Source organism: Varanus komodoensis, unplaced genomic scaffold, assembly GCF_004798865.1.
Source record: "Varanus komodoensis strain SLA01 unplaced genomic scaffold, ASM479886v1 scaffold1, whole genome shotgun sequence".
Taxonomy (NCBI): domain Eukaryota; kingdom Metazoa; phylum Chordata; class Lepidosauria; order Squamata; family Varanidae; genus Varanus; species Varanus komodoensis.
In genome coordinates, this window is record NW_025335268.1 from 83,255,696 (window position 1) to 83,269,325 (window position 13,630).

The 13,630-nt window shown below is 41.5% G+C and overlaps 1 protein-coding gene across 2 annotated transcripts; it reads left to right on the top strand.

The window, feature by feature from the left end:
* Nucleotides 1–461: 461 nt before the first annotated feature.
* On the top strand, nucleotides 462–13,233 carry LOC123024708 (P2Y purinoceptor 8-like). 2 transcript variants are annotated; one of them, XM_044432760.1, is made up of 3 exons: nucleotides 462–589; nucleotides 9,630–9,731; nucleotides 11,519–13,233. In XM_044432760.1, the coding sequence occupies exon 3, from the start codon at nucleotides 11,560–11,562 to the stop codon at nucleotides 12,613–12,615; it is 1,056 nt and encodes a 351-aa protein (XP_044288695.1). In that variant the 5' UTR covers nucleotides 462–589; nucleotides 9,630–9,731; nucleotides 11,519–11,559; the 3' UTR covers nucleotides 12,616–13,233. The 2 variants fall into 2 exon arrangements, with proteins under 2 accessions (XP_044288695.1, XP_044288704.1); XM_044432769.1 differs by lacking the exon at nucleotides 462–589 and having other exon boundaries at nucleotides 9,247–9,731.
* Nucleotides 13,234–13,630: the final 397 nt, after the last annotated feature.

Genomic DNA, 13,630 nt, shown 5'->3' on the forward strand with positions numbered 1-13,630 from the left:
CTGGCACCGTCGTTACTGGTTTTTCGGCACCAGGTAAAGACCTTTTTATTTAAACATCATTTTAATTGTTAAAACATATGATCTGGGCAGGGCAACTTCTTCTTCCTTCTCTTTCTCCTCCTATATTTTTATTTACTTATTTTATACTGATAATTTTAATTTTATATTTGTAAATCAATGTATTTTTTGTATTTTTTTATTTAATGGTAATTTATTATGTACTATTGTATTTCAATGTATTTTATTGTGTTGTAAGCCACCCCGAGGTTTCAGCAAGGGGCGGCATAGAAATGTTATAATAATAATAATAATAATAATAATAATAATAATGATAATACTTTCAATAGCATCTATGACACCCAGAACAGATAAAAGGCCCCACGGATATGGGCGTCATAAGTCCCTGCAAGGATGTGTGTGAGAGAGAGAGGAAGAGAGAGAGAGGGAGCAGAGGTTTGGGCTCACGAAAAGTATGTCAGAGGAAGTGAGTGTGTTGTAATACGGCATGAGGTTTACATTCAGAAACTGAGAAAAATGAATTCATTTCAAGAACAAATCTTCAGGGTGTCAGAAGCGGATTTATAATCAGGTAAACTTGTTCTTTTTCTTTAAAAAAGGGGGAAGTAAAAGAGTTTTTAATAAACATATTTCTTTCCTGATGATTGCTAAAATGTTATTTAATTTGCAATTAAGTGGATTAGAAACAAAAAACATCTGCCTGATACTAATATAGACCTTTGGTCTATCTAGTCAGGTATTATCTCAATGAACTGGAGTGGCTTCCAGGTTCTTTCCTACCTGCTTGAAGATGGACACTAGGACCTTTTGATGCACAGCAGATGCTCCAGCACCCAGTTGTATTCCAGCTGGGTGCTCTGGCAAGTCACTCTGTAATTCAGATCAGTGGATAATTCCCTCAATGATCCATGTACATGGGTCACATTTAAGGATACCGAATATGTATGCTACGTTATCCTAACATATTTACTGTGTGTATGCAATGGGAATAGTTGTAATAGCTTATTATAGATCCATATTTAGTTATCTGTATACAGACATTTGACAGCTACCTCTCATAATGACATTTTAGAAGACATTACTTTAACGTCTGCTTGGAGGTTCAGTTTTACCCTCCGAACAAATGTCTCTGTTCTGTAGCTCCCAGCATCCTGCCAGGAAGCTGTGACTCCTCTGTTCCTTTTAAAGGAGGGTGGGGCACTTCCAGGAGTCAGAGCAACATGGTTATCCTGGAAGTTGCCCTTTCCAGCTGTTACAAAGCTAATGTAATTAGATCTTACAATTAATTAGTCCTTAAACTTAACTGACTCTTCTAATAAGCAAGCCAGTTCTCCTGTATATTTGGGTAGATGCTGCAAAAATATGCTGGTCTTATATACTTACTTCCGAACGGCACTTTTGGAAGATTTGCTTTATTAATACAGAATCAAAGGAAAAGGAAGACAAATGGGCATTTCATCAGCAAGTGGCAGGTTCCCAGAGAATAACACTGAGCACTCCCATCCCACAAAGCTAAATGCCAGTTTCTACCTCTACACAGAAATCCTTCTCTTTCTCCCCCTCCTTCACACACACACACACACACACACAAAGAGGAACTACACAGTGGTATTTTTCTGGAGTTTAGTGCAGAAGAGTCATGCTTTGTTTATCTCCATGGGGCATTTCATCTTCATGAAATTATTGCCTTTGGTTTTTCCTTTGCTCCTCTCTCTCTCTCTCTCTCTCTCTCTCTCTCTCTCTCTCTCTCTCTCTCTTGATTGCAGAATCTCTCATTTTATATGTTTGCAATGGGCAAAAGAGAAGTGTGGTTCATCCCACATATAAGCACTACTCTTCTATCTTTTAAAAGAGGCATGGTTTTGACAAAAGCAGTGTGCTATGGGCCTCTGATACTACTACCATGCATCTATACTTGACACTCCTTTCCTGGCTGCACCATTTCACCTGCATTATTTATCTTTCCATTTCTGGTTTACTGCATTTAAAATTATTTAAAACTTCATATAATAGCACTGAAAAGAAAAGGCGTTGTTGGCTGAAACTCTGGAAGGCTACAAATTAAAAGATCTTTACAACTGCAATCCTTGAACTGAATAATCTATCTTTTGAGTAGGAGTGTATTGTGAGTTTCATTTGTCAAGTCGTTCACCCTAATCACACAATAACTTAGACTATCACTACCACAGTGTTATAGGCAAATTCACAATAATTTAGGTTCAACTTGGTAGCCAACAAATTGGTAATTAACAACATTTACTAGTCAGCATGTGGGGGTGTAATGAAAGGTCTTCTCAGCTAGTGGCTTCCCAATCTCAAAAGAAAGGATTTCCCCAGCAGTTAAACCAAGCTCAACTATCTGCTGAGCTGGGACAAGATGCTATGGCCCAGTATCCCTTCTTTATGTGCCCTGAGAGTGAAAGGCTTAAAGTTTATTTTTCAGTCTTCTTCTTCCTTGTTTGTCTTCTGCTTCAGTCATTCTATCAGTAAGAATCTAGGTATGATCTGTTGAACAGGATGTCTCTTAAGGAAACTTGAGAACAGAAAGGGAGCTTCTTTACAATGCAGAAGTGGTACTTGCTTGTGAGAAAATGTGCCCTAGAATCATTTGCTCCAAGTTTGAGAAGTTAACAGGCAGATCCAGAGATGTTCGTCCTCTTTTTCTTGCGAGAGGATGCAGAACACAACAGAGCAGGCTATACTTTGGTTCCTAGCCTGTAAACTTCAGCCCTACAATTTCTTCATAATCTGGTAATAGATATTCCTAAAATTGGTGTGACTCAGTTCCCACCCTGGTAGCCAGTATGTTTCCCATCTATTATTGTAGGATCTGCAGAGTTATTCATACCAATTATGATTCAACATTCAAGGGAGATGTCATATGGATATACATGCATATAAGTAGAACTATTCTCAGTGTCAGGATTTGTGTCTCCCATCTGATTATCTGGGACCTTTGTCTGCCAGGTAATCTTGGGGAGCGATCACCTCAAGAGGAGGTTCTTGCCTGCCAGATGGCCTCAAAAGGTTTGGAATATTTTGCTGGGGTTTGATGCATGTCGCCAGAGAAAGAACATACCCTGATTTTGTATCCAAGCTTATACAAGCAACACTTGAAAAGGAAAGGAAAATTTGTTCAGCAAAAACTACAGAGGACTCAAGCTTTCAACCTAATGTTGTCCAGGAAGTAAATATTCCTATCACATCCCAGTTTTGCTCTGTGTTTTTTAAAAGATAAAAAACTTCCTGCCTAACAGAAAAAGGAGGTATCAGAGAAAGAGAGGGAGAGAGAGGCGGTCAGTTACCTGTCCTTCAGAGTAGATTCTTGACAGCAATCCCTTGCATGGCCAGGAAGGGAGCCAGCCCTGAGTTCAGAGCCCTGCCTCCCCACCTGCCTCTGCTTGTGTTCAGAGCTTGCACACCTTCTGCTGGAAAAGTCCTTACTGTTTCGCTCTGTACTTACCACTACAGGAATTAGGAGTGGCCCTTGTCTGCCTGACTTATGTGACTTGTTGGAGGAATGTGTGATTGTTCTTGATGTTCTTCTCTATTGCCTGTTTGGTCTGTGTTTGCTAGCTGCTGTTGGAGTAATTTCCAGATATCTCAGGACAATGTGTCATCTTCCTTGGAGATTCATGTTCCCTAATCTCTTGGGGGAGTGGGGATATCTTCCCCCCACAAGCATTCCAGTATTCAGTATTCACCTTTCATTCTTACCACACACTGGCTAGCCCAGAATAGTAGGTCCTTCTTCCTGAATTGAGCTTACTGGACCTGGGCCTGGCCTGGCCTGGCCTGGAAAGCTTTCCTGATCTGGAAGCTTCTCTTTATGGCACTAATATTGATATACTACATCAGGCTGATTGGAATAGAGAAGAAATGAATATGTTGGAGTGTCTTTTCTTTCCAGTTGAATATACCTATCCATTTCCTATTCATCTAGGAACTGGATGCTGCTGACTAAGTTTTGTCTGGCCATTCTTGAGACAGAAGACAACTGCAAACTTTAAAAAAGTATCTTTATAGAGTATTAACAGACAGTTAATTGTCACAGTTAAAGGGAGGCATCAAGTAAGCAAACAGAAAATCAAAAGCAGCGCCGCCAGTTTCCTACATGCACTAATCAGTTAGTGGCCAGACATTTCCCCTTTCATACATTGGGTTTTAACTAATTCCAACAAAAAGGGGACAAATTTGGAGGGCTGAAGGTGCTTCATTGGTTGCTCTGGACCACCCCCCCCCCCCAAATAGCTGCACCCTACCCTATGCTATTGCAGAAGTAGATGTGCTGTTGTAAATCCAGCAATTCCACTGGGAAATAAAGGCATGAGGAATGCATGCACTGCTGTGCATCCCAGCACAATGTCTACCTTTCTGCAGAGAATCAAACATTTTGTTGGGAACAAGGCATGTGTGGAGCATGTACCTTCTTTCCAGAACAGAAATGTTGCAGGAAGGCAGTGAGAATATGCAGAGGTGGACAGTGGTGGTGACCAGAGAGTGCACCAACAGCATTGGTTGCTCACACGCAAGCACAGACAGTGTGTTGTCCATCGTTGATGTAGGAGGAGAATTCAAAGACATTTCTTTTTTCAAAACATAGGTTATGTCAAAATTCCAATGCTAATGTATAAATAATACCATGGAATAAAACACAGTGAAATAATACCATATAGAATAAGATGGAATTTTCTACAAACTGAGTAAAGCTCCTGTTAGATAGGATGACTGCAAATCTAGGAGAGACGTGACAGCTATGACATCTGCCTGGCATAAACATAGGGAAATTCCAGCTTCAATCTAGTAACATCCCTTGGGAGTTCTGCTAAATAAATCTGGGGTTAGCTTTTCCACCTGTTGTGGTTGTGATCACATTCCCCATTAAGAATCAGTTTGAGAGTTTAGGGGCTTATCTTACATTTAGCACCACACCTGAACGACCAGGTGGGAGAGGTAACCAGATGCTTTTTTTCTAAGAAGGTTAGGCTATTAGTACAGCGCCAATGTCCTTCTCTGAAGAAGCTGTTTGTGACTCAGTAAGAGCCAGGTTCGTGGTCTATAACATTCTGTACACAGGCTGCCTTGGAAGAGTGTTCAGAAACTACAACTGGTTTCACATTGGTTGAGCTTGTTGTATGGAGCACATGATTCCAATACTGCTCCACTTTAGTTGGTCAACTAAATTGTTCCCAGGCACAATTCAAAAGAGTTGTGTTGTTTTGTTCTGTTTCTTTTGTTTTCCCTTTTAAAACTGTAAATCATCTAGGTCTAGAATATCTCATGGACTATCTCTCCTTGAATAAATCTCCAAAAGGCTGGATCAACACCAGAAGCTTGTTTGTTTGTTTCCTGCCGCTCGGCAAAGCAACTGCTTACTTACTAGAGTCACACTGTTGCTTTATAGGAGCACTGCAGGAACACTTCCCACCACTCCCCTGCTATGTGCCAATGAGCAAGCACACCCACCTGCCCGCCCACACGGCTCTCACCCCTCCCTCACTGCACATGCCTCCCTGTGCATTGGACTTGCACACACCGCCAGGGGCTGCCTCCCCAGGCCGGCAGAGAGCATCAGCGCAGGTGTCCATGCCAAGGTTGGAGGGAACAGGTCCTTCTGGGAAGAGTTTCCCGCAGGAACACATATGGCCATCTTCCTGGGAGAGTTTTCTGGCTGACCAGAAGGGATGTGTCTGTTGCAGCCCTCAGGAAGGCCAGGAACAAGGCAGGGGTGGCAGGGAGGCAGGAGAGAGGTGGGGGACCCAGTCATGCATGAGCAGAGGGATGAAGCAGCATAAGGCAGCCAATCAGAGCATGGCTGCAGCTGCCTTAAGAGTTACTAGGCAGAATAGATCAAGGAAGAGCTGAGGCTGGAAGCGTGCGCTACTGCCAGAGCCCCTCTTGCTACCAAACTCGATGGCAAAAACTCAGAAAGCACGTGGAAACATTATAACTGGGTCACACATAAAAATGAGGAATGGTGTAACATGGAAACTTTAAAACAGGCCATTGATTCTCTGCGGGGATACATGAAAACCAAATAATCCATGCTTCACCATCCATGCTGAATTCAGACTTGCAGTGCCTCCATGGTTTCCAGAATGGCTTGTTGTTATGTGTGAATACTGCCTTTGTTTTATATTTTGATATCATGGTTTTTATATTAGTTGTCAGCTGCCTAGGCAGAAAGCCAGGCTATAAATAATGTAAATTATTTTTTATGGTATGGTACTTCAGAATCTGCTACCAGATGGAGGCTGCTTCATCATTCCTAATGTTTGTGTTGTTGTTGTTACATTTATTTATACCCCACCTATTCCCAGTGACCAGGAGTCAAGGCAGCTCACAACATTAAAATTCATACAATTAAAACATTCAAAAGTATATGAAAGTTAAAAATATAATTAAATCAATTAAATATTAAAATTGAACCACTATCCAGATGAAAATACTACAAGAAATATAAATAGTAAAACTAACCCAGCACAAACTCACCAGCCATTCCCAAATTCCTGCTGGAATCAAAAAGTTTTTGCCTTCTTATGGAAGGCAAGGAAGTTTCCAGCCTAGTCTCCCCAGGAAGAGAATTCCAGAGCCTTGTGGCAGCCACCAAGCAGGTCCTCGTCTACAGTCCCACCAAGTGTGCCTGCAAGGGTGGTGGGACCAGGAGAAAGATCTTAGAGTCCACACAGGCTCATGCAGGAGAATATGGTCTTTCCCGGACCCAAGCCATATCGGCTTTACCTGTCATTACCAGCACTTTGAATCATGCCTAGAAATAGCCTGGGAGCCAGTGAAGCCTTTCAGCAGAAGAGTCATATGCTCCTGTAATTGCATCAGCTCTACTGGGGTGGAGTTCTTTGAGTTCTTATCACAGGGTCTTCATGCACACAGTGGGTGCTTTCACATTACACTAAGCTGCCCTGAGATTAAGCCACAGTGGTTCCTTTGTTTCTTGATCAAACCATGGCATTCCCAGCGTATGATTAAGAGTACCATGGACTATTCTCACCTTCTTTCTCTCAGTCCTCCAACTGGTCCTTCCCGATGGAATCCATCTGATCTCCCAGTTTGCTATGTCTTTTTGTTCAACACCATCTTTCTTTATATTTTGGAGTCTGAAAAAAGGCCAGTGGGGGCCGTACATTTTCTTTGCAGTGTGAACATAATTATATAAAAAGTGCACAATGTCCTTCACAAGTACATGTGCAATCTTGCTCATCAGTCTCCTTTTCCGCTTCAGCTGTCAAAGGAAGGACAGGGCACACTGCATAAGGGAATGTTTGCCCAATTGCAAGGGACCAACTGCTTCACTGTCAGTAGAAAAGCACAGTAAAAGGCAAAGAGTGGCAAAAGTGGATGCCCTGAAAAGGCCTGGGGGCAACATTAACCCTTATAATCCTCATGCTTTCAGATACTGAACCGACCATTCTCAGTGCTCCCCTTTTTCAACACTTTCCCAAATCTCCAGCTACTCTAGAAAAGGGAGGTATGGATTCTGCCCTTTTGGGACAGGCTTTTTAAAAACTGCACAATTTTCAGGTGCTTGAGAAAATGATAACAATGCTACACCAACTGCACTTTGTTTTGACACTCCAAATATTAAATTAAAACAGGAACAAGTGATGGTCTTTCCAAAGTGCCATTTTGGTACTAGTGCAGGGGTAGTCACCGGTGAGATCGCAAAAGCAAGTGACAGGGCTTGCTGCTCCTGGCAAACTTCTCTCAAGCCATTCTTGACAGTCACTTTGCTGAGTTTAGATGACAAAATAAGCTCAGTAGGCTCCCCTAAAACGAATCACCGTTTCTCAGGATGGCTTGTTCATGGAAAATAATCCTGCCAGAAGAAACCATTCGGAGTCCTGCTGACCAGGTCAGTGAATGTGAATGGATCGGCAGGCATATGTGACATTAGGGTGAAAGAGCCTTCCCCAGCATCATGCCTCCATGTAACGTCTATGCACCCCTGTTTGGCAAGGCTGCTTTCTTCTGTGGAAGCAGAGAACGCTTTGCACATGAGAAAGTCATGCTGGGTCAGAACAAGGGTCCATCTGGTCCAGCACTCTGTTCACACGTTGGCCAACTGGCTACTCAGAAGAAACCCACAAGTGGAATGCAAATACAACAGTACCTCCTGCCCGTGATCTCCAACATCTAGTGTATACAGGCCTGCCATTGCATGCATGGTAATCTTTTCAGCCCTTACAATAAATACCCATAAACTGGGCTGGAGCTATAGGTTGGAATGCTTTGCCCCTTGCCCACGTGTATGCATTCATTGTATGCATGAAGGATGCACGTAAAGGTTTTTGTACTAGCTGTGGTCATGACATGGATCACTGTGCTTTGGCAGGGTTGTACGTGCTGGCCGATCAAGGCACACGGCACTTGGAAAGTTCAGTCTGTGAAACTGCTGGTGCACACAGTTCAGGGAAATGCCCGCATTTCTTTAAGCGTTAGTAAAAATACGAGGAATGGCCCTCAGCACAAAGCATGCAAGGAAATGCTTTGCAACAGGAAGTGTGTGAATGTGGCCAAGAGTCTCGTTACCCTTTTCTCTGATGGCTTCTGACTCCAAAAGAAGCAAGCAAGCAAGCAAAAATCTGCCTATGGAAGCAAGGAACCCTCACACTTTTCCTGTTATGAAACAGCTGTGATGAAATATGTTCATGTAAGCAGGGGAATGTCACAACAAGTTAGTTCTGTATTTTTTGTGAGTGACACAGAGCAGGAAAAAAGAGGGTACATTTCCTAACATCATCAGATCATCATACTACTGTCAACAGATAAATGACCACAGACAACAAATTGTGTGATCCCTGTGGCCTGTTGCCATCACCACCACCTGCACTGCCACTGCACATTTGGGGCTCCAGTGGAGATACAATCAAGGCCCCACATGTGTTCCTATATTAATCCAGATTATCTTGTTTAGAACCCTAATAAAATAATACTGATACTGAATTTTAACAAGGTAAAGCTGTTCTTGCACAGTTTTATAACCCTGTAAGCCTCAGAGGAAATGGTTTGCCTCCCTTCTTACTCTTTAAGCGGCATTCACCACGGGCAATCATTCACCATCTCATTTCAGAGAATTGCATGCACGCTTGCTTCAGTGTCTAAAGGGCACTTTCATTCACCCTTTTTAATGCAGAGAAGAAGTGATATTTATTTGGATAAAGCAAAACAAACAAACCAAACCCTTTTTACTTCTGTATTTGCACTGTTCATTTTCAGCCCAGTGCCATCCAGGAATTATACAGTATGAAAAGAAAAGGGCAATACTTTGTGTAGTGCTTGTGATGAAACTGTGAAATGATACAGCACATTGACAGCCTCATGTAGAGAAGATCTTAGAAAACTTTTATTCAGTGGAGCAAATCTCCATCAGAAAAGTGGGGAAAAGCAGTTGCATTGCCTTCTATCTATTCGTTCCACAATCCTAGCCCCTGCCTGTTCCTTCCACACCATACCAAGAATGAGGTTCAGAGGAAAGCATAAGAAAGGATAGGTGGCATTGTAGTTGTCCTTTCTCTTGTATTTCATGGAGATTTAGCATCATTGTCTGATTAAGGGCCAAAGCCAAGCCTAACCTTTTCCCTCACCCATTACAGCCATCAAGATTCTGATTTTACACAGAGCAAGCAGGTGGAGCAGTGGAAGAACAGAAGTACAGCAGCTGAAGCTTTGCATGATACTTCAAAAGATTTTAAAATGTACGGGCCATCCATGTGTGAGAATTTCCATCTCAAATCCAAATGATGAAGTTTTAGCATACTGCAAATGTTAACTGCTTGGTATAGACTTCAACAGCAATTGTGCATGATCACTGTTAATGTGATGGTCACCACCAGTATTTTCTGCATTTAATTTCCTTCATGTCTATGCCTGGGTTCAGAGAACATGCCAAGCCATGACGGTTTTATATCATTGTTGGTCGTTTGAGTTCTCTGAACCCTGCTGTGGTATTTCACCATGGTAAGTTTGGTCTTCAGAAACCACTGTAAGAAACAATCAAATGGCTTGCCATGTTGTCTGAACGCAGGATTGTGGTTTGCATAGCCCCAGTGTGCAACTGCCGCAGAGGACCCTAGAAAGAGTGGTGATTGCAGGGGTTGCTCAGCCACTGTTTACAAATCTCCTCTACCCAAGTGTACTGTATATACTAAGCCTTAAACTCTTAATAACACTCCATGCATTTGTGAAAGTAAGCTATGAAAGCATATGCTAAAATAAGCATACTGGTCTTTAAAATGGGGTGAATCTCCAGATAGCTCAGCCTACAGCTCCCATCATCAGTCACCACTGGTTATGCTGACTAGAGCTAATGGGACTTGTAGGTCATTAGTTGCCTGCTCCTGCTTTAAGGCACCTTAAAGACTTGTAGACTTTCTTATCAATCTATTTTTCATAACTAGGTTTTCCTTCTCCTGAAAAAGTCATATGAATCCTTTCAAAGAGCCTGTAATCCTGGGCAGGATTAGAAAATTTGTCAATTGACAATGTGGTCAAATCCCATAAATGATTCCCTTTAAACATTGTTTAAAGACAGAAATATACACATTTCCATTTTCAGAAAGGTAGGTAAGTGTTTCAGTTTTCAGAAAGGTGGGCAACTACAGATTTTTGGCAGGAATGATGATAATTGCTTACATACATCCTTCTATATTTGAACAGCCCGCATCCTTCCCATTCATGTACAGTACCACAATGAAACCTGTTCCTTGTCCCTATTAATTAATAATTTCAGGGACAGCTGCCAAATTTCATATTTCCTAGAAGAAGCCACACATTTTGAACTCATTACATTTTTGTGAATTTCAGCTGAAAGCTTAATCTGCCTTGCTTCTCTTCCCATGTTTGAAGTTTTGTTGATGATACTGTTTGGTAGAGGAGCTGCATGTGCAAACCCAGATATATGCTTCCCCACATTAACTAAGACACAACAAAGCATATCCTTTTGCTAAAATGTACATTCGTAAAGTGAACAGTTTTCTCATGCTAGTGTGATTCTGCTAGTGTGATTGCAAGCTCAGACGTATGTAAGTTTTGCTTCCAAAATGTGCTTTTGTTTGGGGATGTGAAGAAGAACATTCTGGTAAAAACTAACAAATAAATTGACATTCCCTTATATGCCTCCTCCTTCTCCCCTTTCTGATTACTGCCACCTTGTGCCCCTTTTCTCCAACTATAGGCTGCTTCACTAGCCACTCCATTTGTCCCGTTCTCTACTGATTGTTGATATCACAAAGGCATACTCAGTACTGTGATGCGGAGACAATCCAGGCCCAGTCTCTTCAAGTGTCAAAAGTAGCCTTTTTGTTAGTAACATGGCCCACCTGTGCTAAGACATGCTCACGGATGTTTATTACCCTCTCTGCATTTACGTTTTATGCACAACTGAGCCGTTAAGATATTTTTGTTGAACATTGGCCTAATAGGTAACAGCTGAAGAACAAAGATCATTATTATACCAACATGTTTGTCTCATTCTTACATTTAGAAATAAGTGTCTGCCAGATCAAAGCTCCATTCTGAAGAAGGATGCCTCAAGCTAGCCCATTTGTCTTGATGTGCAGAAACCAATCAATTCCCATAGCACAACATCTGTTAAATTCCACACTGGAATCGCTGCAAAGCACTGTGATCAGCACCACCTTGCCTGTCCTCTTCTCAGTTATCTTCAGCATCAGTATTCCTCTGAATTGTGTCTCCTTGTGGTTCCTTTGGAGGTATTCAAGGCCTTGGACTCCTACCATAGTGTTTTGCCTTAACCTCACCATCGCAGACTTGGCCTACACCCTGATCCTCCCCTTTCAAATAGTTTACTATTTAAAAGGAAATGTTTGGCTCTTTGGTGATGCGTTCTGCCGCATTGTCACACTTCTGTCCTATGGAAACATGCACAGCTCAACGTTAACCATGATGAGCATAAGCATAGAGCGCTACCTGGGCATTGTTCACCCTTTGAGCTACAAAGCCCTAAGATCCACTAGAACTGCTGTTCTGATATGTTTCATCATTTGGGTACTTGTTTTACCACCTCTCATTCCTTTGATGCATAATAACTTAACTTTTTGTGTAAAGGAGTTATCGATGATTACCTGCTTTGACATTTTGCCAAGAGACATGTTTAGAAGCTTAGAACACTTCATCAGTTACTTTGGTGCTCTGATATTTTTCTTCTTTTTGATACCTTTGCTCATCATGGGATTTTGCTACATTTCAATCATCTTAACCCTTCTTCATTCCTCTTCCACGCAACTGAGAGAAACAAAAAAGCAAACAGTTTATTTGATAATCGTGTTGCTATTGGTGATCACAGTATGTTACATGCCTCACATTATCATGTCAGTTACCCATTTTGTACTCTATTTCCAAAAAGAATCATTTTATATGGGTTATAAACTATCGTTTGCAATAGTCGGTTTCAATTGCTGCTTTGACCCATTGGTTTATTACTTTGGCTCCCACAACTTTCGACAAAACATAAGGGAGAAGCTTTGCAGATGTGTGACTGTTGGTTTGAGTGAAAATACTCCTATTTTTTCAGAGCACGACATGCAAATAGCACCAATACAACATATACCAAGGGTGTAGGGTGCATGTCCTGGGAAGGTAATTTGCTTTCCCAATACACTGAATAGTTGTGAAGTTTTGGAGCCATTTTCTTGTAGAACTTTAGTGAAAAATTATACAGAAAATGTTCCAAAACAGCTCTGGGAGACTAAATGAAAAATTAACATCAGCTGTGATTCTCCAGGTACAAAACTGATGTCAAAGTTCAGACTAGTGTGAATAGGTACAATTCTTTAATCAAGTTCTAACCATGACTTTGCAACTAACAAGAAATTTCTCAGGTTAGTAGCATATTGCAAAGCATTATGACCAGGAAAAAAAATACTGAACTACCTCTGACTGTTCAGAAACTATGGATCAAATATTAACAGAGAACATGGTTGAACAGAAGAAGATGTTTTACAACCAGTTTTCTGGGAAGTTGTAACTTACCCTAATCATCAGCCAAAAGATGTAGCTATTGGGACCACTAAGTTTTTGTAATACTGTTATTTTTTTTAATATTGGCCAACAAACCATGCATATACAATGTTAAATGTATTTTGTATAAAGATTAACAGCATTTATAATGATACTGCATATGTCATTCTTAAAATATTCAATTGTATAGTTCTAATAAAATAATGTATATTGTGTCTACATTCTCATCTCAATCAACTTAATTTGATTTTCCTTGTTGCCCAGTGAACACTGTAGGGCAGAGTTGGGCCCCTTATGTGTTGCATCTATATCCCAGCATTTCTCCTCTTTCAGGAAGCCCAGAGTGGTTTATGTAACACTCCTTCGCTCCATTTTATCCTCACGACAACCTCGTGAGATGGGTTGGGCTAAGGGTGAGTGGCTGGCCCGAGATCACCAAGGGAGCTTCATCGCCAAGTGGTAACTAGAACCCAGATCTCCAAATCCTGGTCCAACATGCTCACCACCATACAGCACAGGCTCTCCACTTGTGGTCTTGCACGAATTTTTCCCTATTACTCTCATCAGTGCTATTCAGCGTATTCAGCGGTGAGGGTAAGGGGGGCTGAAGGCCGAA